Raw genomic sequence first — 23,096 nt, 5'->3', positions numbered from 1 at the left:
TGGAACTGTTGAAAGACGAACGTTCGGTTAAATCCCCCCCTTTTTAAATAGGGTTGTACAACCTACGAGTTGTAACCCGAAGAGATTCGTTGGAGACGTAAAATGTAGGAGTCGCATATGTTCTTTTTATTTAGTACCCATAAAGCACTGCGGGTTAAGACGTATCACTCTTGACAAATTGTCAAGTTGCTGTGGCATTAGCTCGTATGGTTCGTGATACGATAAAAAGAGGATAGGGGTCTTAAGCAACGACGACGACGGATAAGACAGCGCTAAGACTAAGGACATTGTTTCTACAGTAACAAACGCAGTACGTTAGATGAGTTGGCGCGGCAAAAGTCCTCTCCCTAAATAGACCGTGAAACTTGCGAGTTTTCATTTCAGAATGGATTCTCGTGTGCTGCTATTGAGTGCTTATCCAATTCTATTGTCTTTTGCCAACGACGTCCACGTTGTCATGGTCCTTGCTTAAGGTCCCTGATGCCTCCGTCAAAACGACAAACGACTATCCTACAGCCCCTGATTAAACCAAAACCTAAGAACTTTGTTAGAATGAGTTCTAAATGCCGTCTAAAATAGTTTTAAAATGTAATGCATTTCAGTCCCATATGCAGCCCTTGTATCTGAGAATGTTCAGTGTCATGGTAACGTATTCTTACGGACGGCGTGACGAATATACTTTACATACACCTATTTCAAATAAGGTTGCACTCGGAGAATTTTTATGTCGTAACCTGCAGTGCTTTATGGGTATTAAATAGATAAGCAAATACAAGTGAAAAACAAACACAGGTTTTGAAAGCTTTAGCATTCCTGTTTATGTACCTCTAAACGTTCACACGGCGTCGAGAGACTAGGATTTAGCCATTTATACGTTACCCATGAACCACTGCGGGTTACGATACATTTATAAGCCGGTGCAACCTTATGTGAAATAGGTGCACCGAATTGAAAGGTTTCAGTTTCACCAGGGGCGTTAGGATAGTCGTTTGTTGTGACCTCGCTATTACAAACTACTAAAGACGGAAAGTTTTGGACTGCAGCAGTTCCAAATGATTATATATAAACGATCCGTTTGCTACAAAGTTATATCCATCGCAAGGTAGGTATTGCCTGCCCACTTCTACGATTTGTATGAATAAACTTTTATAAATAACGTTTTTACATTTTTTTCTGCATCCACTGCATTAGTAGCTCCCACTTAAATGTACAGCAATCTTTTCTCTACCCTTTTGATAAAAATATTATACATCGGGAAGATATAGCGGATCTTCCTTATATGGAAAAACTTACAATTTTCAGACCCATGATAACTGTTTCCTTCATTACACACTTTACACATACACCCTTTACACCACTACTTGTCCAGTAAAGGTCGAGGTCCTAGCACTTCATCTTCTGTCCCTGCCATTTCGATTGAGTCTAGCTAAAGAAAGGTCGCGGTATTATATGATACATGTCCCTGCCTTGCCGACTGTTTTGAGGTAGAGGAAGGTCGTGGCATTGCATTTTATTCTTCTGTCCCTGTCATGTCGATTGGGTCAAGATGGAGGGAGGTCGCAGTATTATATGGTACATCTTTCGCTACCTTCTGCCGATAGGATCAAGTTTTGGTGAAGGTCTTCTCGATGCATATGCTGGGCGTTTAGTTGATGGCATTGTCGGAGAATCCGTCTAAAACATTTTGACAAACTTTAAAAAATCAGAAGAACGATAGCGGTTCGCATTTAATGTACCAGTGTATTGGGTACTAAATACGAGTTCTGTTTGTTTGAAAAACAAAAGCGCTAAATAATTTATTGAAGCCCGTCTGCTGTGACAAATGAGGCTCATTGAGTCTCATCTAAATCTAGGCTATCTGGTTCCCTATATACTACTCAACGGAACTTACAATTTGCCATTAAAGGCGCTGAATGAGTTCGTGTAGCCCGTCTGCTGTGACAAGGTCAGCTCATTGAGCCTCATCTAAATCTGGGCTATCTGGTTCCCTATATACTACTCAACGGAACTTACAATTTGCCATTAAAGGCGCTGAATGAGTTCGTGTAGCCCGTCTGCTGTGACAAGGTCAGATCATCGAGTCTCATCTAAAACTGGGCCATTTGGTTTCCCATAAACTACTCAACGGAACTTACAATTTGCCGAACATCAAAGGCGCTGAATGAATTCTTGTAGCCCGTCTGCTGTGACAAGGTCAGCTCATTGAGTCTCATCTAAACACAAAACAACAAATAAGCTTCGAGTTTAGAAATGGTCCTGCTTGAATTGAACTTGCTCTGTACAGGATTTACAAAAGGTGGTCGCTGACCGGCGCTACCAAACAAGCCCGTACGCATGGGTAGAATTTACTGAAACAGATCATACTAAAAGTGTCGCAAGAAATTCATCAACATTTTAAATGTTGATCCCTTTAGACAATTTTAAATAGATACTTCAAGCACGATGCTGGTAGGCTATTGGAAACTGTCGGAAAATGTGGTAAAAAATTCATCTATATTACATACAAAAACATTCCTTTAGAGAATTTTAAGGGACGGACCATTAGAAAAGTGAAGGTTAAGGAACAAAAATCATACACAATAAAAAGCCTGAAAAAAAAAAAAAGGAATGCATGCACCCCAAACCAGACAGAAAAAAGCATACAACGATGAAAAAATCATGCACGTCTTTAAGACAAGTAAAAAATGCACGACTGAAACCTCCCCCCTCCAGGTCCGTCCCTAAATAAATGCTACCAGCAAGATACAGGTAGGCTACGAGAAACACTTCTACCAGAACTTTGCGGATAGGTAAAGCAAATGCCCCAAAGTTTGCACTTTGAGACAGAAACATACATTGAAATGTATTTGTCTGACCTATGTGTCAAACACACACCGACGCCTCTTTTACATCAAGCCCGTCAAATCTTGGACTGCTCAAAAATTTGTTCCGTTCTTTTTCAAAAATTTGCTCCTTTCTTTTCTGTACCCCCTCCCCTCTCCGCCGGCCTTGTTTCGCCCAGTTATGCTGACCTCGACGCCCTGGGTTCCTCAGGATTGTCAATCCACTGTACGTGCGTTACACTGACCTGAAGATCTGCCTTCTCCTTCGCCCATTTTCTTGCGCTCTCCGTCATCTGTGGTGAAATTAAAAAGCTGATAGTTAGGAATCTAGGATAGCTAGGACACCTTTTGTCTACCCCCCAAAAATACAATCATAAAAAAAAATCACATCGGTTTTAAATGCTTATCTCATCATTTCTTTATTTGCATTTTACACATTACATTCAGCATTTTACTGCGATTTTTAGTAACCTGCGAGCTCACGCTTACGTATTTCCAGCGTCAAAAATGCATTACGGCTTCTATCAGTCATAGGCTTTGATCTGTTTTTATTGGCCTACACTTATAAGGCTTCAAATAACGTCATCTCACAGCATTGCCAGTTAGCCAGTTAGCATCTGATTAGAGGGTACAAAATATGTGTTTCGCTATAAATACCAATTTTGGTTGACGTAAGTCAGGAGCGGTTATAGCATTTTGGAAATCTTACCGAGAGTATCTCGATTACTCAAATCGCAATAATTTTTACCGAATAATGCTTGTAAATCAAGAAATGTGAAATGCTAGTTCGCATAGATTTAAATTTGGGTGACGGCTTAATAGACAGATGTTGAAAACATTAGAAATGTCAACAACTAGTACTAACAATTTCTCTATCTGTTCTGTAAGGGTCTGAAATAAAGAAATATCAAACCAAAACTAAAAATTTTTAAATGTAATAGTTAAAAAAAATTTTAGAAGCTTTTCACACGTCGGGACTGCAGTTACGGAACATTAGCTATACACACATCGGCACCAGTCGGACCAGTGACGGAACATTAGCTATACACACATCGGCAACAGTCGGACCAGTGACGGAACATTAGCTATACACACATCGGCAACAGTCGGACCAGTGACGGAACATTAGCTATACACACATCGGCACTAGTCGGGCCAGTTACGGAACACTAGCTATACACATATCAGCACTAGTCGGGCCAGTGACGGAACACTAGCTATACACACACTTGTTTTACACCTGGTTTAGAAATTTGTGATATTTAGAGTGCTGCCGGTTTAAAAAGATGCCTATGTGTGAAAACCCGACAGCCAGAAATATTTGGTAATTCATCATAGCCTTACTCTGCTTACGATTCCAAGTGGGGTTGGAATAAGATCTGACTCGACACAGCTGCGCCTATCTCGCTAAGCCACGTGCAAACAGCGGTTGCATAGTGTTAAAGTAAATGACCTGTTTCTCCAACCCTAATATTCGTCCTTCGGCTTTCTCAAGCTTGTGAAGTAGTCCCAGTCTCTCCTCGTCCCCCATCCCAGCGCCTGAAAGCTGCCAGAGCACCAAGGGCGTTAAAAAAAACTTGAAGATTTATCTTACGAACTTTTAAGTTAAGGGCCCCGGCTCTCAGACGGGGAGCTGATAAATAGCGAACTTGAGACCTACGACGGTAAAAATGTGCGCCGTCGTAGATCTTAAAATATCTAACATAAATTGCACGGAAAACATAGACACTTAGTATTTTATTTTAATACTCACCAAAAGCGTAGACTCCCTGCGGAATAGAGGTAAAAGGTCTAAATTTAATTTCAATCTTCTTCTGGAAAAAACGGGGGGCTTATAATAGACGGGGGGGGGGGGGGGTGGTGGTGGTTATAATAGACGGAGGGGGATATCTATAATATGCAGGGGCTTTTGACATTTTTAAATTTAAACGCTTCACCAGGTAATAATAGACGGGAGCTTTTTGATAAATTTGGCCTCTATAGGGGGGAGGGGGGGAGACTATTTGAAATTTGAAGAAAAAATAACAAAAAAATATATACCTGGTAGATGCTTGTTTGGATTCCGCCTCTTTTAGTAAACCCTGCAGGAAATCGAAAAATGGCTAAAACCAGCGCACAATCAGTAGCAAAGTTTAAAACTGCAGACAACTAATTTGACACTAATTTGACTGCAGAAAACCATTTTACACAAAGCACCAATCTGCTGGTTCAATTCATAAACTATGATAAAATTAATTAAAACATAATTTTGTTTTCTTAAACTTAATTTTTAAGTTTTTTTAAATAAACCGTGTATTTGAACATTTAAAACAATGGCAAATGAGTGGTTGATCGACATTCTCCAAAGGCTATTCAATTTATGGAAAATTCCCGGTAAAAACGACAACAGACAAGACGAGGTCATCGTGGTTCTTTGAGTGTTTGTTGTGATAGCAGAACGAAATTTAAAGAGCCACAGCCACTCCTTTGTCATTGTTTCCATTCAGTGTTAACAAAAATACTTGATGCTACAGGCCTTGTCAGTCACACCTTTGTTATTAAGATTATTGTCATATTTATTTAACATTGGAAGGCACACAATGTGTTAAAATCCCGAAATAACAATCTAAAAACAAAGTTTTATACTTCAGGTACCAAATTCAAACGAAAATATCGCATTGGCTTCCTTGAATAAGCTGATGGGAATGGATGCTTTTTCACACTTGGTACTTTGCTAGGATGACAAAATGGCGGCTGGCAGAGGCTGTTTAAGTGCGGTTACCTTATGTCGCACAAGCTCCTCCCTCAATCTGGTGTTCTCATCAATCAAAGTCTGGCTCAAGTGACCGGAACTGTCTGCAAAGCATTGTGATAAATCAGCAGTGTAATATCATTACGTGTGGGCAAAGCATTACGTACAAATTGTGACGTCAGAGCAAAAGGTCAAGGTATAACACGTCAAAACATGGCGTCGCATGAGGGAAAATAGAAACAAAAATGTTTTTCTTTAGATTCCCTCACGAATAGAAGGCAGCACTGGATTAGATCCATGTGGGATGGCGTTTTCACATCTGTGCTGATGCGTGTCAATGACATCACAGAACACAACGTCGAAGCCTAGATGATTTTGCTGAACGTTATCACTTGGAACACATTTCTCGACAGCAAATAATGCTATAACAACAAGTATGTCTAATTTAGCACAAGTCTATATAGGGAAGCTAAAGTCAAAATAGTGGAAAAGAGGTACAATTACCCCTGTCCTGGAAGTGAAAATAATTGAGGAAGGAGACATCATGTGTATAAGACATAGCCGTAGCAGGCCCCGAATTACAGCCACGCCCCTACTGGTCATTTCCTTGAAAATATTAGCGGGGCAAGTGCCCCCAGTGCCACACCCCCTGCTACGGCCCGGTAAGAAAAGTAATTATCAATGTTTTTTCGCTACCTTTAGAATAACCTCCTTTGCTTTCCTTGGACAATAGGTTCTCCAGCTGCACAATGACCTTGAAAGATATCCCTTCTATTTAGTTCGTATTTTACCACAACAATAGGATACAGTAGCTCCAGGCTGACTCGAACTCGGGCACAAATACGAGTTGGGGTAAGCTGGGACTATTGGGATTCGATTGAATAACATTTATTGGCTGTTTTCATATTTCCATAAAAACTTTGATATCCATATTCCATAAAACACTAAGAATAATTTATAGGCGTGATGGAACTCACGCCTATCTCACTAAAAATGGCTGAAACTAGGTCCAAATAAAAGGGAAATCAAGCGCAGTTTGCAGTAACGAGTTAGTTACTGTTTGTTAATGGCGCCAAGTTTGGTTTGCCGCTTGCTCAAGTGTCAGCGCTACAAAAATCTACCATTTTGAAAATAAAGTATGACCGCCTTGCATCATGGGGCCAAGGAAACAGAGCTGACAAAGGCTAATACGAGATTGGGTTTCTGATACTTATGATTCCTTTACTCTAACGAACGACATGTTATATCAATACAGTGAACGTACCTTCTCCTGCTTTTTACAGGTTTCCTGAAGTGTTTTATACTTTTGCACCTTGCTCTGAAATAAATTCAAAGTAATTATCTTACTGATACAGGCCCATACCCATGGGGGGGCCTGTATCAGTAACACACACACACACACACACAACGGCCGAAAGACCACTTTTGGTTCTCAATAGACGTGCTATTTGTAGTTTGTAGACAAAACTCAAAATCATAAGCAAGATCATTCTGTAGCCAAATTCGACAATAAACGTCCCGTAGAGACACTGCAAAGGCATTAAAAAATTCCTTTTTTGTTCTTTCGGAGGTGGTTAGATTTTTATCAGAGAACTCCCTCCCCCTCCCCTCCCCCTACCGGAAAAAATAGGTCCACTTTTTCGGGTTTTCGCACCCTCCCCCCCCCCCCCCCCCCCCTCAAGAAAAATCCTGGGTATGGGCCTGTGATAACAAGACTTTTTAATGGCTGGGTAGCTTGTTGGTCGACTCTCATTTTGGCTCAGTCGGAAATGTTTTGCTCCCGCACACACAAAGTTCGAGGTGCACTTGGGCCTAGAGAACGTAAGCTACAAGCTAATACAGTGCTCCCCATCCCCTTTTTTGCCACAGGATTCCCAATGTTCTAAAACAAAACATTTCAAATATACCACAATTTTCGCAGTAAATCATTTTCCGTTGCACCATCCGATGCTTCGGTAACAGTGGAACATGAAAGACATTCCTGATCGTATCACATTGTTAGGGAGGAGGCCGGGGGTAGAGGACTTTAATGTGTTCAGATAATTAGATATAAAATGAATAATGATCGTAGGTTTCCATTGTCACCTGTAGTTTCTGTAGAAGAATCTGCTGACTCTCGTGTGCCTCCTGCAGCTTGATTAGCTCTTTTTCTTTCTCGTTTTTCTAAGAATAACAGCAAATGTGATTGATCACGTGATTTTGGAGAAAACGACGCAGGTTGACAGCTGAAGGGTGCAGATAATAACTTTATGCCGTGCTTTTTATTGATCTCGATTCAACAGTGAAGCCTCGGCATACTTTGGACGTTGTATATACATTACAAGGTGAGTTGAGGTGCTGTTCGGTGTGGAAAGGTGCTGTTAGGTGTGGAAAGGTGCTGTTAGGTGTGGAAAGGTGAGGTGAGGTGCTTTTAGGTGGAAAGGTGAGGTGTTGTTAGGTGTGGAAAGGTGAGGTGAGGTGAAGTGCTGTTAGGTGTGGAAAGGTGAGGTGTTGTTAGGTGTGGAGAGGTGGATGTTGTTAGGTGTGGGAAGGTGAGGTGAGGTGAAGTGCTGTCAGGTGTGGAAAGGTGAGGTACTTTTAGGTATGGAAAGGTAAGTTGAGGTGCTGTTCGGTGTGGAAAGGTGATGGGAGGTGCTGTTAGGTTTGGAAGGGTGAGGGGAGGTGCTGTTAGGTGTGGAAAAGTGAGGTGGGGTGTTGTTAGGTGTGGAAAGGTGAGGTACTGTTAGGTGTGAAAAGGTGAGGTACTGTTAGGTGTGGAAAGGTGAGGTGAAGTGCTGTTAGGTGTGGAAAGGTGGGGTGTTGTTAGGTGTGGAAAAGTGAGGTACTGTTAGGTGTGGAAAGGTGAGGTACTGTTAGGTGTGGAAAGGTGAGTTCAGGTGCTGTTCGGTGTGGAAAGGTGCTGTTAGGTGTGGAAAGGTGCTGTTAGGTGTGGAAAGGTGAGGTGAGGTGCTTTTAGGTGGAAAGGTGAGGTGTTGTTAGGTGTGGAAAGGTGAGGTGAGGTTAAGTGCTGTTAGGTGTGGAAAGGTGAGGTGTTGTTAGGTGTGGAAAGGTGAGGTGTTGTTAGGTGTGGGAAGGTGAGGTGAGGTTAAGTGCTGTCAGGTGTGGAAAGGTGAGGTACTGTTAGGTGTGAAAAGGTGAGTTGAGGTGCTGTTCGGTGTGGAAAGGTGATTAAAGGTGCTGTTAGGTTTGGAAGGGTGAGGGAAGGTGCTGTTAGGTGTGGAAAAGTGAGGTGGGGTGTTGTTAGGTGTGGAAAGGTAAGGTACTGTTAGGTGTGGAAAGGTGAGGTACTGTTAGGTGTGGAAAGGTGAGGTGAAGTGCTGTTAGGTGTGGAAAGGTGAGGTGTTGTAAGGGGTGGAAAAGTGAGGTACTGTTAGGTGTAGAAAGGTGAGGTGAAGTGCTGTTAGGTGTAGAAAGGTGAGGTGTTGTTAGGTGTGGAAAAGTGAGGTGAGGTGCTGTTAGGTGTGGAAAGGTTAGGTGCTTTTAGGTGTGGAAAGGTGAGGTGTTGTTAGGTGTGGAAAAGTGAGGTGAGGTGCTGTTAGGTGTGGAAAGGTGAGATGAGGTGCTGTTAGGTGTGGAAAGGTGAGATGAGGTGCTGTTAGGTGTGGTTAGATGAGGTGCCATAAGGTGGAGAAAAGTGAGGTGAGGTAAGGCTAGGTACAGTCTCAAATAACCACGTACCTTGATCAGTTCGTTCTGAAGATTTTGTGTTCGCTGTTGCAGTTCCTGTCTCCTCGTCGATTCATCAGATAGCTTCTTCTTCAGAAGAGCTGGGGAAAATACAATGAGATATCATCATCATCATCATCACCATCACCATCACCATCACCATCATAATCATCATCATCGTTATCGTCATCATCACTATCATCAACTACGTCTCCTTCCTATCGTCCATCATCATCGTCATTACAATCAACGATGTGCACCATCACCAATATGATTTTCATCGCCATACTCATCATTATTGTTATCATCACTATCAGACTAATGCAATCATTTGATATCCAATGTCTGGTTTATGAAATAATGTATAGAAGGCTATCCGTGACTTTCAATTATCGTTCAGGTCTGTTGAGTGACCAAATGCCTGTTAAAGCCCCACGTGCGTGACATTATAAGGAATTGCGTTAACGAATTTCTGAACAATATCCCCGTGGGTGACTTTATCGGGAATTGCGTTACCGAATTTCTGCACAAGCTCCCCGTGCGTGACATTATCCAAGTCATCTGAGCCAATCATCAGCCGTGAGATCTCGTCATGCTGGTTTAAGTCACGCCGAAGACGACTGTTCGCTTCCTGAGTAACAAGAACAGCTAGCGTGAAATCGTTGTTGTCTTGAATAGTTCACATTTGCAATAATATGATGAACATTCAATGATGTCGGCTGCTAGAGATTATTGAATTAGGGACGGTCCATTTGATATTTGACGGGGGGAGCTAATTTTTTGTCCCTCGATTTTCTTTCCCGGACGGTTTAAGTGCTCGATTTTTTTTCCGAAAGGGTGTGGCGATTGTTTCTGCCAGTATTTGGTCGCCAGAGCCTCGCTCATTTTTAAGGGGGTTGCAGCCATTGCCCCTGTCAAAAGTCAAGCGCTTCGTCCCTTACCTCTAGGCGAGCATTTTCCTGTCGAAGGTGCAACAAGTCTGCGGCTAGCTTCCGCATCGCAGCCCTATAGCGGTCCACCTCCTACAAGAATAAAAGACATGTACGTAGATTACTTACATATTACTCACTTCACAAAGTCACGAAATATTGGTCGAACGTATGGCGCTCCCCAGTTACTCATTGTTACTGTAAAGTTAAATGAATGTACTACGTTTACTACGTATGGCGCTCCCCAGTTACTCATTGTTACTGTAAAGTTAAATGTATGTACTACGTTTACTACGTATGGCGCTCCCCAGTTACTCATTGTTACTGTAAAGTTAAATGTATGTACTACGTTTACTACGTATGGCGCTCCCCAGTTACTCATTGTTACTGTAAAGTTAAATATATGTACTACGTTTACTAATAACTACCTGCATTTGGTAGTCCAGTAAGGCCAGTGTTCTCATGTCCATAGTGTTGCGAAGCTGAAAAAAAGCTTAGATATTAGACCACATGAAGAATACTTCCTGTGTATAAATGGCTATAATCTATAAGGAAAAGCCTCTGTAGCGCTTATGCAATGCAAGTCTTGTTATCACATGCAGTATTTACGGAGGTTGCGCATTCTAGCCGTGGGATCCACTTCCCGTCTGTAACGTTATAGTGGCTGGTGTCCGAAAAACGCCCAAAACTGGGCCGTAGCAGGGGGGGCACTGGGCCGTAGCAGGGGGGCACTGGGCCGTAGAAGGGGGGGGCACTGGGCTGTAGCAGGGGGGGCACTGGGAGCATGCCCCCCCAATATTTTTAAAAAATATAAGAAGATGGTTAGTAGGGGCGTGGCTGTGCCCCACAATGCATCATTGGTGGGCTGAGCTAGCCTCTTTTAAAAGACTTAGCCAGCCGCCTTTTTGTCATTCAAAATAGCACTCACATCGGGTGGGAGATCCCTCAAACTTCTCATTTCAGCGGTCGTAGCAGATCTGCGGGTGAAACATTCAAAGTTCAGTTTGTTTTAGAAGGGCTCTCATTCTACCCTCTTGCCTTTTTTTGACCTATTGAAATGCCATAGACCCCTGCATTTCAAGTCCACTAACTCTCTTGTTTAAAGTGGCCCGTTTCAATTGTTAAACAAATAAGATCACCCTCCTAAGGCGTCCCTTAAGCTCATCTTTTACGCTGACGACAAAAAGAGGAAGAAACAGGGCTCCTCCGACAAAAATAATACGTAAACATGACATAAGATGAATATGATTTTTTGCAGCGGTTTTAGGGACTTTTAGCAACGACGATGGTAACCACACTGTGGAAAAGATGTCCTTGGTTTAATTTCATCTGTTACTGCCCCATTTAGTTCTACCTGCCACGAAAGAATAGGTAAAACAAGATTCTCCACATGTATGGACTTTAAGTGCTCACATATCCCCCCTAGGGGCTGTCATCTGCGCCTGAGGAGGACGGCTCCTTAAAGGAACTGCTGTGAACTGAGGAAGGACGCTCTTGACAGCATTGAACGATGGTAGCCCATAAGGATCCTGTGCAGCCAATCAGTAGACCATAGGTGGAGCAAATCAGGCCATTTGATTAGATAAAAAAAACAGCCAATCAGTAAGCAAATAGCGGAGCAAATCAGGCCATGTGATCAGTTACACCTTTCTGTAACAGACCCGACGAAACCTAGATCTTCGTCAGGTTTTTTGGGAACTCTGGGTTGTAATTTTTTTCACCGGGTCAGCTAATTTTTATTTACCGAACTTACTCGTCGGGTAAGAAAGTAAATTTTCGGGTTGATTGAGAAATTTCACCGGGTGTCGGGGAGGCTAAGAGCTCCTCGGGTAGGCTGAAAATATCTGTCGGGTTGGGTTTTGCCGGGTCTGTTAAAGAGATGTGTTCAGTAATATATATATAAAAAGCCAATCAGTTGCGTCAAAGTCTGGCGCCTTTGCAGCTATTGGCGAATTGAGCTTCAAATCTTAAAATGTGATCAGTTAATGGAAAACAGCTGCTATTTGCCACAAATCACTTCAAGTGATCAGTAATCCACCAAATCCCAGTATCATAAGCTTTGCTTCTCAAGCCAGATGACACAGGTTCGATCATGCATGGGTAAGCTTTGGATGTGTCTGGAGGTGTAGAAAACTGGCTTTCTATATTGTGAACTGTGAATCCTTCTTCTTTTTTATTGAGCAGTCTCTAAGCACATATTATTACATTAGCCTGTCTTGGGAGACGTAAAAACGTGAGGGGCCCGTGGGACCGTCTTCTGTGACGGTCCTTGCAAACTAACTCATGCTTGTCAACTGCGTGAAGCAGTCTGCATCTTTATACATCAGTCTCACGTGATGCGATCATGTAAAAGCGACGTTTATTTGAGGATACTAACCTGATCAGCAATCGGTGCTGGGTTTGAAGGAGCGGGGCCTGGACCAGGGCCAGCCATCCTGAATACGGGAAGTGAGGAAAGGTGAGAAGCGGCGACACGTGTGTCTTGTCGCTGAAACAATCATAACAGCCACAGGTATAATATGCGCCAGGACGAGATCAAGGAACACCTAGGGGCGAATCAATGACAGCGACCTTTCTTATTGTTAACAATTGAAAATGCAGCGGTCCACTTGCAAGGTAACCATCCACGATTGGTCTGATACTTGATATTTGATTGAAGTTTTCTCAGTTACTTATTTGAATTAGACAAAGGAAATGGATTCTCTGAGTCATTCAGTATTGTGCCGGATCGTGAAATGGCGGCATGTAATGGGCAAAATATGTGATGAAACCTAAAATAGCCATCTAAAACCAAAATTTCATACTCCAGTTACCAAATTCATACAATAATTTCTCAAAAGCTTATCTTGATCAGCCGATGGAAATGGGTGCTTTCTCGTACAGTACTTTGCTAGGATGACAAAATGGCGGCTGTCAGGGACTCTTTAATTGATGTATTATAGGACATGGATAAGTGAACTGATATAAACAAACAGGAAGAAAGCTCTGCGAGCCAGCTGTTACTTTAAATGTCAAGGGTATATGGAAATCAGGCCCGTACCCAGGATTTTTCATGGGGGGGGAATCTGAAAAAGTGGACCTAATTTTTCTTGGGTGGGGGGGGGTGGGGAGGGGGGAAGTTTTTGATAAAAATCTGACCACCACAGAAAGAACAAAAAGGGTTCTTTTTAAGCCTTTGCAGTATCTCCAGGGGACGTTTATTGTCGGATTTGGCTAGAAATAAAGTCTGACTTATGGATTAATGACATACCAGAGTGATCTAACTTATGCTTTATAGTTTTATCTACGAATAGCACATCTATTGAGAGCCGAAAGTAGACTTTTGGCCGTTGTGGGGGAGGGGGGGGGTGGGGGTGCACCCCCCCTGCACCCCGCCCCCTTGGTAAAGGCCTGGAAATAGTGCCTATCTTGTAGCCTACCTGAGCAGTCACAAGTCGCAAGACGAGACCCACAGTTGCACCAGTTCCCATGGTCGTCCTAATGAGCAAGCCCTGTTACCATAGCAACACCATAGAAACAACTTATCAGAAATTCCCCCAACAACAGGCTCAAAGGGAAACGTGGGTAAACTGACATCATATTTACACATTGAGTCAATACTATACTTACTAAATCTAGGAGTAACAAAGCATCTACCTACCTCAACCGGAAGAGAATCAAGCCTGAGACCTAGGCTTGCACTCTCTTGTTGGAGACTAGAAAGCAAAAATTGGTCCAGCCTGTGGTAAGAATAGCCGAGAGGACTGGACAGCTGCCAGTCAGATGCTCCGGTTGCTAAGAACAAAACAATATGACTCAGCATATATTTTCTATGTGAAAAAAAATTATTAAGTACTCATTATTGACAAATATTTTAATTTTCAATAACAAAGAAGTCAAACTACAGTAAATATAGAAATAACAGCGAAAACAATGATTAAATGCCACAACAATGAAATTACCAAGATGCATCTAAAAGTAAATTTACCCAGTGATATAGCGTAATACTCGATGACAAGTGAAGCCGAGGATGAGAAGAGCGAGGTCTGGGCACCAGGGAAGAACAGCATTTGGTTCCATTGAGGCTGCTCCTGCGGCTCACCACAAACAGTCACCTGTACAGCGGTAATCACCAACACAAGTAAGCGCCAAATAAACGACAACCTCAAAACAATGGCCAGGTTTGAATTTCACTTTGATGGGCAGACTAAGGATGCATAAATGGGAGCCTCTTTTTGAGATAATTTTTTTGCAAATATCAGCGAGAACTTCCGGGGGTTCAAATGGAAATGCTTTGTTAAAGGATAACAGTCAATCTCTGTTCTTGTTCATTACTTTAGAATAAAATTACAACAATAACCATCGAAAAAAGTTCCATCCATACACAGTATCAAAAACAGTCGTTCCAAACGCTAAGGAGATTGCAGACACGCTGTTCCAATTGAATTATTTCCAACTGGCTCTTTGGCTGTTAGGATGGCAAGCTGACAAAGCCACTTTAATTCTTTGTGATCTCTGATCTCGCTAGGATTTGCAAACAGTTCCGTTTTCCCTGGACCTTGGCTATTTAGGCGTCTTTGTTGGATCTTTCCAGCGGACGCTAAAGCCGGTATTTTCTCAGCATCAACGTTTCGTTTCCGTTTCAGGATTGCATTTTGACACATGCTTCCATATGAATCTCGTTCCCAGAAATTCTCGGAAACCCAGGGTTATTTCCCTCTAACGTTGAGAGGATGGTCCCCAGAGCCCACGTACCTTTCTGCCAGCGGGAAGGTACATAAAGGTACCTGAGCTCTAGGAATGAGATTGCTTCAGTATTTACCTGAGGAGACCCGTACGCATGCGCAGACCCAGCGACGGAGAATGACATGGGATGCGGTGACGGGAAATTGATGGTAGTCATGGTAACACCAGCTGGACTTGGCTGAGCTGTGAGCATAGTGTCTCTGGTGATGAATAGAAATGTGAGAGAATATTTGGGCTGTCTAGTTCTGATGAAATGGCCAGAGACTAAGCGACCATGTTCAACCAGGAAAAAAATTATTTTATGGCATTTCGTTAGCAGACAACTTGGTTAAAAAGTCGTAAAAAGACCCATGATTGATCTCTATGGAACACCACATTGTCTCTTTCCTTACTTGTATTGCTGCCAGTCTGGGGCTATACGCGCTACGGCTATCAGGGGACCAAGCTGGTTGGATATCGGACTTTCTAGACCACGTAACAGCATCTGAATATGGACAAATAAAGTCACTGTTAATCTTAATTATCTTTCATGGTAAACATGCATGCTTGTACAGTTTTTCGTACTAATTTTCGTGAGGATACAATTTCAAGGTTTTCGCATAAAAAAGCTTGTAACAAAATTTCCAGCAAGAGCAAATCCAATATACACTCTTCGTTTATTTTAATGCTTGGAAAAGACACATACGGAGAATCTCTATATAAGAACTGAAATACGCATTTCACATTCATATCCGTTTCACAAGGAGATCCTGCGAGAGACATCTAAATGGTCAGCGTGGCATGGTCAGGGACCGCGGAGACCATTTTAAAGTGGTAGGGCTAAACATTTGGCGAGGACAAACAATTATATATGTCTAGGTCATCTGGAGTCCTAAAAGCAAATCTGGAGCCCCGAAAAAATCAACCCAAGCCAAAAAGTGCTACGGCTATAGCACCACTAGCCCATCCCTCTCCGCGGTCCCAGATAGTATAAGCTTACCTCAAGCCCAAGGATTTGATCCGAGCTGCCCCCTTGCTCTAAAAGCGCATCCTCTTTGACTATCAATGTCACAAAGAGTCGGGTGTCTTTAGCAGACTCGCTCATGGGCTGTGAGAAAAAAATACAGGGACTTAGTGCGGGAGAAGTGACAGCCAGCCACAGAAAACCCTGGGGACGACTGGGATAACCCTGCCATCATGTTGATGAGGGGGGCGGGTAGAGGAAAACACAACATCTCCAAATATACAAAAACAAATATAAATGACCCAGCCCCATAAAAAACACTAGAATTTATTTCAATAAAGCAATACCGAAAATTCCCTTTAAAACTAGGGGTTTGTATGATAAGTTGGTGCAGTGCATCAGGAATACATAATTTTTAAAGAAATTACAGACGTAGGAGAAATCTTGACTTTTCTTCATAACATGTGTAAGTGTTCCCGCCCTTGGCAACCAGCAGACGTTTTATTGGAGAGGGTTGCTTATTTGATTTCAATGAAAAACACCAGTTTCAGAATTGATTGAAAACAAAAATTAATTCACGACAACATAAAAGGGCAGTAAAAATGTAGTTAGCCTTTTAAGGAAAATACAGAACACTCATGGAGGGTTTTTTATTGTTTGCAAGTTGGTGACAATATTGTTGTAATATGAGAATGTCAGAGAGATCTTAAATAAAATAAAGATTTGCATAATTTAAGTGGTGCAAGTCTGGGGAGGGGGGCGTTTATTGCAGAGGGTTGCTCATTCCAAAATTCAAGATCGAGGAAGCGGAGTTTATTGGGGAGGGAAATTTAAAGTCGAGGGGGTGGAGTTTATTGGGGAGGGGTTGCTTATTTAAAGGAGGACGCTTATTTGAATCATTACATTATACATAACATGCTCAAGAGATAAAACATTTCCCAAGAGGGTAGTGACAAAAGGGATGCGGTTGTACACCCTAAATCACAATGCTTACAAATAAATAAACTAAACCCAAGCTTCTGTCCATCCCTAGAGGGGGGGGTGGGTGGGGGTGCGACCTCACCTTCACAAGCTCTAGATGGTACTGATGTGTAGGCTTGAGATGGATTATGGGAATGCTGAACTCTGTCAGTAGCTCTCTACTTGGATGATCAGCCACGGTAAGGATAATCTCTGAAAATTGTTTGATTAGGAGTTAATAAAAACTTGTTATTCTTTGTGTGCCTTTATAGAAAGCAGGAGTGCAAAGCAGGCAACATTTAACGAATAGATCTCATTTTTGCATGACTCTGTCCTCTAATAGATGCACAGATGACGTCACAACGTATCATGAACAAAAAAGTATGCAACGAGACGCAGTCCAGGAATAAAAAGAGTCTCTGTTAGCCTTCATTTGTCATCCCAAGTACCAAGTGTGGAAAAAAAAATTCTACTGGCTGATTTAGGGAAGCTGTTACAACATTCTCTATTGAGTTGGTGCATAAAGCATAAGATTCTAACCAGAGATACAGTATGGTTGACAAGACCTATTGGAATCATCATTCAGTCACTCTTGACTTCTAATCCTCAGGACAACTTAAAATTTCAGAGCAGCATCCTCCCTCCCTCGCCCCCCCCCCCCCCCCCCCCCACTCATCCCTATAGTAATAAAAAAAATTGGGTGCCTCCCTTTACAACCCCCAGGATTTCAGTAGAAAATAGGCCTTTCTGAGACCCCCCTTTGGTTGGTTATTTAAAGCCCCCTCCCCCCTTCCGTCTTCCCCCACCCCCTCAGAGTATTTAATGAACACTCCCTAGGCAACAAGGCGCAATGATATTAACAGATGTCTACCTTCTTGCCTGGCATCTTCTTTAGCAACCTCTATCAGTAAGAGTTCCCCCCATGCTGGGGACTGTGTTGGTTGAATTGATGAATGTGTGACTGATTGGGCTGGAAGTTTGCGGCTCAGGTCTTTTCGTGATGACCTTCAATAAAGAACAGAGTATTATTGTAAGAAATTAAAATGGGTCAAAGATTTTATCATGTGGGTCGATAGCTCCCAAGGAATGATAAAAGGGAACAGTGAGTTTATTCTAAGTACTCATAAACTCATAAATTTTTAATAGCCATTTTATTCAACTTTTGTTTGTGAAACCAATGCCTAAGATGTCACCATCTCTCATTTATTAAACAGCTGAGCATGAAAGATGATAATCAGATGATATGATCATGAGGATGATGATAAAAGATGATGATAAAGAATGATGATGAAGGGTGATGATAAAAATTACTACTACCATGATGCGGATGACAGTAGTGATGATTTATAATAAATGAAGATGCTTACTATATGAGGATGATGATGATGATGGTGATGATGATGATGATGATGATAATGATGATGATGATGTTGATGATGGTGATGGTGATGATGATGATGGCGGTGATGGTGATGGTGATGATGATGATGATGATGATGATGGTGATGGTGATGGTGATGATGATGATGATGATGGTGGTGATGGTAAAAAAGATGATGACAACATTGATTATTCATGGGGTGATGGCGATGATGTTGGTTATAATTAATCTGTTTATTCATAAGTTATTTTTGTATTATCTGCGTATGCCTTGTTACATACCCTGTAACATAAGGCTGTGGTAGACGGCCATCTGACTTGGCAGGGATACCATAAGCAGCATGTACCAGCACCACTACCTCACAGTACCCCTCTCTGGCTAGGAAGCTGCCACACAGGTAGCGGGGGTGGACAGGGGAACTCAGACTACCCAATGGTGGGTCGGGAATCTGTCACAAAATACAGTCATTACGTCACAAGCAAACAAACATGCTGGGACACCCCATTCCATACCTGTCAACTCTCCTGCATTAGACGGGAGTCTCAAGATTTTGGATCTCTTTTCCCGCTCTTCCGCGTTGAGGAGATTTTTTTCTTCCGAAAAATTATTCAATAGAAATTCGACATTTTGCCTATTTCCTATTAATATAATGAAAACAATAATTTCCTTACATAGCGCAATTCATCTAACACCTTTGTGAGATCTATAAGTGGATTTTTGCAGGAGAGCTGTCTATATGGAAAAAACCTACAAAGGTATACCCACCCCTTCCTCCAAAAATATATAACACACCCCTCCCCCCAAAAAATAATCAAGCCTTGAGATTTTTAGAGGTTGACAAGTATGCTTTTTAATGATCAGTGTTTTGAAGAAGGAAAGCAGCAGTCAATCGATCAAGCAAACCATAATTGCTGGATGAGCAAGCTTGTGACTTCATTGCAGAAAAGCTGACATTTGTGAGATTGACAATAGACTCGTCAAGGCATTTCAATATTGGGCTGCTCTTAAAAAAAAATGGTTGGAACAGTTTACCCTTGGTGAGCCCACCTTGTGTAGGGAGGTAGAATTAAATAAGGTCAGAGGGGAGTGTGATGCCTGAAACACTTAATACAATGTAAATAAACAGGTCCGTACCCAGGATTTTTCTTGGGGGGGTGCGAAATCCAAAAAAAGTGGACCTAATTTTTCCGGTGCCATTGCAGTATCTCCACGGGACGTTTATTTTGGATTTGACTACATACCAGAGTGATCTAGCTTATGCTTTATAGTTTTGTCTACAAATAGCATGTCTATTGAGAACCGATATTGGACCTTTGGCCGTTGTGTGTGTGTGTGTGGGGGGGGGGGGGGTGTTCGCACCCCCTGCACCCCCCCCCCCCTAGGTACGGGCCTGATAAACAATGTTTTATCACCCATTGTGATATATTCTTGCATTTATTTAGAGTCTAATGACATACTCTGGACTTACAGTCTTCCTAGTGTCATAACCATTGGGCGTGACTGGAGGTGTGGTGAGTACTGGTACAGGCTGAGAAGCCGTACTTGGGCCAGCCACAGGCTCATTAGGGGTAGCATTTGCTGCTTGTAATGTCAGGTAAGAAATCATGATGACAGAGAAATGGGTATCAAGAACAGGGCAGGGTGATGAGGGGCAGTGAATAATAATAATAAGTACAAAAAATATGATTATGGATGGAAATAAAAAAGGCGGTTATCTTGATAATCAACACTCATTGCAGCACTAGTTAAAGTAGCTGTGTTTAATAACTAAAAAGATACATAATGTTAAATTGACAAGCCACACTCCACAGATGCTTGGCAAAATGCTCAAAGAGCTGCCAACAGTATAAAAACAGAACACAAAAAAATATTGAAGTCAGCCCTAGCTTGATGGTAAATTTTTCAGGAAAGGCGAAGTTTTTTTTTTAGAAACGGATACCTACCTTTTTCTGGCTGTTTCACCGGTTGCTTATCCAAGCTTTTCAATGTCACCTCCATCTTCATGACACCCACATTAACATGCACCCCATTGTCGGCTAGCTTCTTAACCAGGATTAACTGCTGTGCTAAGGAGTAGATCACTTGGGATTTATCAGGCGTGTCCAGGGTAGAGATGTTAGGAGGAAAGAGGGACATGACATGGGGATAGACAGTGAGTGAGCCCTTGCCATATAATGACCCTGCTTGTCCTGGGTCATCTCCAAGTTGGTGGGCCTCCACAGTGAGAATTATATCATCGGATGCAAAACCTACAAAAAAAATTACTTGGAAGGTTAGGACTAATAAAATAAATCATTTTTTTTAAACCTTGATCTTGCTGACAACAAAGAGTTTAAAAAATCACCGTGGCAATGATAATGTTTTTAAAGTAAACAAATCATTTATATAAGCAATTGCTGTCTATTGCACATTGAACTAAGGGGTTGACTATTTAACTTTTGAGGAGGGGGATGGCTTTTTTGTTGAGCAGAATTGTTTTCGATATTTTTATTGCCATATAGCGGGGCTTTCTTCTTGGGATCAAAAAATGCAGAAAATTATTTTTAGACTCGAAGGGCATGCATGGATTTTTTTTCAAACCCATCTAAACTTTCCCAGCCTGGCATGAAATCTAGGACTCCCTGAAAAAGTGACTTATCCTTGCTTCGGTTACCTTGAGGCAAATGGAAGGAAAGAGCTGAGTCCTTGAAGAACACTGGTTCATCAGGACTTGACGCCTCCAATGGTTCAGTGGTGTACACATGGTCATGCACGGGGGATTTAGCCGACCCCACATATAGCAACACGCCATACTGTTTCTGAACTGAGCCATTTATGGAGATCTTCAGAAAATATCTACAATATGATGAAACAACTGTCTAGATAGTTAACCTAGTTTTCAACAAAAGGCTCAGGCTACTTGTTCATGGCAGCTAGCTTTTTGACAGTTAAATAATCTTATGTGTTCCATTAATGGAACAACACAGCTTTGAGTGAAATTATTGACTGGTATATTGTGTTTGTGAAGAGTGCTCCAGTCTCTTTAGCATGTGATCATTTTGCTCTTTGAAAAAACTTCATGTTTGATGGTTTGCTTGTAAAGTCTGATGAGGTTCAATCATAATTCACAATCATGTATTCTTATTTTTCTACATTAACAAAAAAGACATTCTTCTTCATATTTGTTTGTTTGTTGTGGTTGTCTTCAGCTATAAGAATGTATAGTGTCATGTCCAACGAAATGCTGAGCTAATTAAATCTTAGGTTTAAATCTTTAGATTTCAAATAAGAAACTAATTTAATGATGTTAATAACTGAATGTGTCTTTCTTTGAGAAATTGTAATTTTAGAAATCAATAGAGCCAGAAAATTAAGTAATGTGAAACAAAAAAAAAAACAATATCGAGAATTACAATCTAAACTGATAAATTACCTCCCTGGAGAATTGAAGTACACATGGCTCAGATTGAGTTTCAGTAGTGCTGGTGGGTGCTCTTCAGGCATTCTTGCTATCATAGACTTTCATTGTGCTGCAAATTTGAGAAACAGTTTTAAATAATTCAGTAAAAGATTACATCTTTACTACTGTAGAGCAAGCCTTAGAAAAATAGACCCAGGCAAAACCTGACACCCCTGCCAGAAGAATAAGGGCTAGGGTATCTTTAAAATGTAATCTCACTCTGATGTCTTTTTTTGGAGATCGTTAAACCAGAGATCTCTTGAACAGCCAAGATAATTAACTCAAATAATTAATATTGCTGTTTGTTTGTAAAATACACCAACAGTGCCTTCAAGTAATGAAAGCTTTAAAGTAGCTCGCTTTCTTAAGCCTGGCACACACTGTGAGGATAATTTTACACTTGCACTTTGCTCACTGCTTCACGAGGCCTAAAACTCATAGTTCAAGCAGGAGATAATTTTGCCTCAGTTGCTCTCGAGACGTAATTTCCTTTGATTGATGCCTGCACACTGTGAGTTTTTGGCAAGCAAAGTGCACGCATGAAGTTTTCTTCACTGTGTGCGCTGGGCTTTGCTTTTGGCTGCTAGCTTATCTAGGCATAAGCTAAGTACCACCAAATTTTCTGCATTGTTTTCTATTTCTAACATTCTGGAATTCTAGAAGAAAATAATAATATGAATAATTTTCAGTTATCTGTACTTTTTAAAGTTCTAACACTTTTAACCATTTGACGATCGAGTGACACTAAAGTCCCTCCAATAACTCGTAAATGCTTTGCAAGCATTCACGAGTTAAAAATTCAGTTGTGCTTATGGTTCTACCACAATTGATGATGGAACTTTGGGGATATTTTGAAATACTAATAATGGAAACAGTTAAGATAATATGAGAAAAATTGAAACCCAAAAGTATCACAGGATTTATATAATGGTAAAACATCTAAAAGAAATTTTTTATTTTATTTTCATCTTCAACAAATAAAAATCAAATGTGCACAATTAATATTCTAAACACATAAGGTTTCGCCATAAAGCAAAATAGCCTAAGGCAGCCTTTGTAACACGTTCTAACTGGAAATTTTCCTTAAAGCTGTAACAAGCAATTAAAATACAATTTCGTTTTAGATAAACAAGGATTTAAATTAATATCTGCACTAATATCTTCTGACAAAATATTCGTGTTGACGCGAATGTTGTCATGTCGACATTACAAATAAATCAAGCGGAAACCACAGCAAACGTAGATACAAAACAAAACATATTACTTACTGTTGCATTGGCATTGTGACTTTGTATAAAACCTAATAAATGCTTCTAAACGTGAAAGATTTTTTCTTGTTTTGATTTGATGGAACTTTGATTACCGCCATCTTGGTCTTGTTGAGAATGACCGCTGCCCAGCAAAGTAAACACTTGAGCAGACACAGGCTACCCGTAGTAAGAGTAGAAAAAAAATTTGATTTTTTTTCATTGATTCATGAAAGTTCTCTTTTTTATCTAT

General features: G+C 41.3%; 1 protein-coding gene across 2 annotated transcripts; it reads right to left on the bottom strand.

The window, feature by feature from the left end:
• Nucleotides 1-105: 105 nt before the first annotated feature.
• Nucleotides 106-23,007, bottom strand: LOC5511709 (coiled-coil domain-containing protein 33). 2 transcript variants are annotated; one of them, XM_048719927.1, is made up of 31 exons: nucleotides 22,865-23,007; nucleotides 21,570-21,666; nucleotides 20,811-20,992; nucleotides 20,101-20,406; nucleotides 19,626-19,738; nucleotides 18,439-18,605; nucleotides 17,648-17,781; nucleotides 16,880-16,989; nucleotides 15,853-15,960; nucleotides 15,266-15,357; nucleotides 14,950-15,073; nucleotides 14,116-14,242; nucleotides 13,789-13,922; nucleotides 13,568-13,639; nucleotides 12,526-12,636; nucleotides 11,562-11,677; nucleotides 11,077-11,125; nucleotides 10,577-10,630; nucleotides 10,161-10,241; nucleotides 9,736-9,850; nucleotides 9,232-9,320; nucleotides 7,639-7,716; nucleotides 6,818-6,871; nucleotides 6,250-6,307; nucleotides 5,584-5,657; nucleotides 4,863-4,903; nucleotides 4,576-4,591; nucleotides 4,276-4,368; nucleotides 3,068-3,115; nucleotides 2,136-2,213; nucleotides 106-1,674 (listed from the first exon to the last, which is right to left on the bottom strand). In XM_048719927.1, the coding sequence occupies exons 2-31, from the start codon at nucleotides 21,650-21,652 to the stop codon at nucleotides 1,585-1,587; spliced, it is 2,997 nt and encodes a 998-aa protein (XP_048575884.1). In that variant the 5' UTR covers nucleotides 21,653-21,666; nucleotides 22,865-23,007; the 3' UTR covers nucleotides 106-1,584. The 2 variants fall into 2 exon arrangements, with proteins under 2 accessions (XP_048575884.1, XP_048575885.1); XM_048719928.1 differs by having other exon boundaries at nucleotides 19,626-19,735.
• Between the last annotated feature and the right edge of the window lie 89 nt (nucleotides 23,008-23,096).

This window comes from Nematostella vectensis, chromosome 12 (assembly GCF_932526225.1).
Source record: "Nematostella vectensis chromosome 12, jaNemVect1.1, whole genome shotgun sequence".
Classification (NCBI taxonomy): Eukaryota; Metazoa; Cnidaria; class Anthozoa; order Actiniaria; family Edwardsiidae; genus Nematostella; species Nematostella vectensis.
Note: the sequence above shows the minus strand (reverse complement) of the source record. Positions and strands in the feature narration are given on the sequence as shown.

What these genes read in the sequence shown, in the direction of transcription:
- LOC5511709 (XM_048719927.1), bottom strand. Translation starts at nt 21,652, where the DNA reads ATGATAGCAAGAATGCCTGAAGAGCACCCACCAGCACTACTGAAACTC. An exon ending in ACAGCCCCTAGGGGGGATAT is followed by an intron (nt 11,126 to 11,561) that starts GTGAGCACTTAA and finishes TTTCACCCGCAG; the next exon opens with ATCTGCTACGACCGCTGAAA. An exon ending in TACTGGACTACCAAATGCAG is followed by an intron (nt 10,242 to 10,576) that starts GTAGTTATTAGT and finishes TTATTCTTGTAG; the next exon opens with GAGGTGGACCGCTATAGGGC.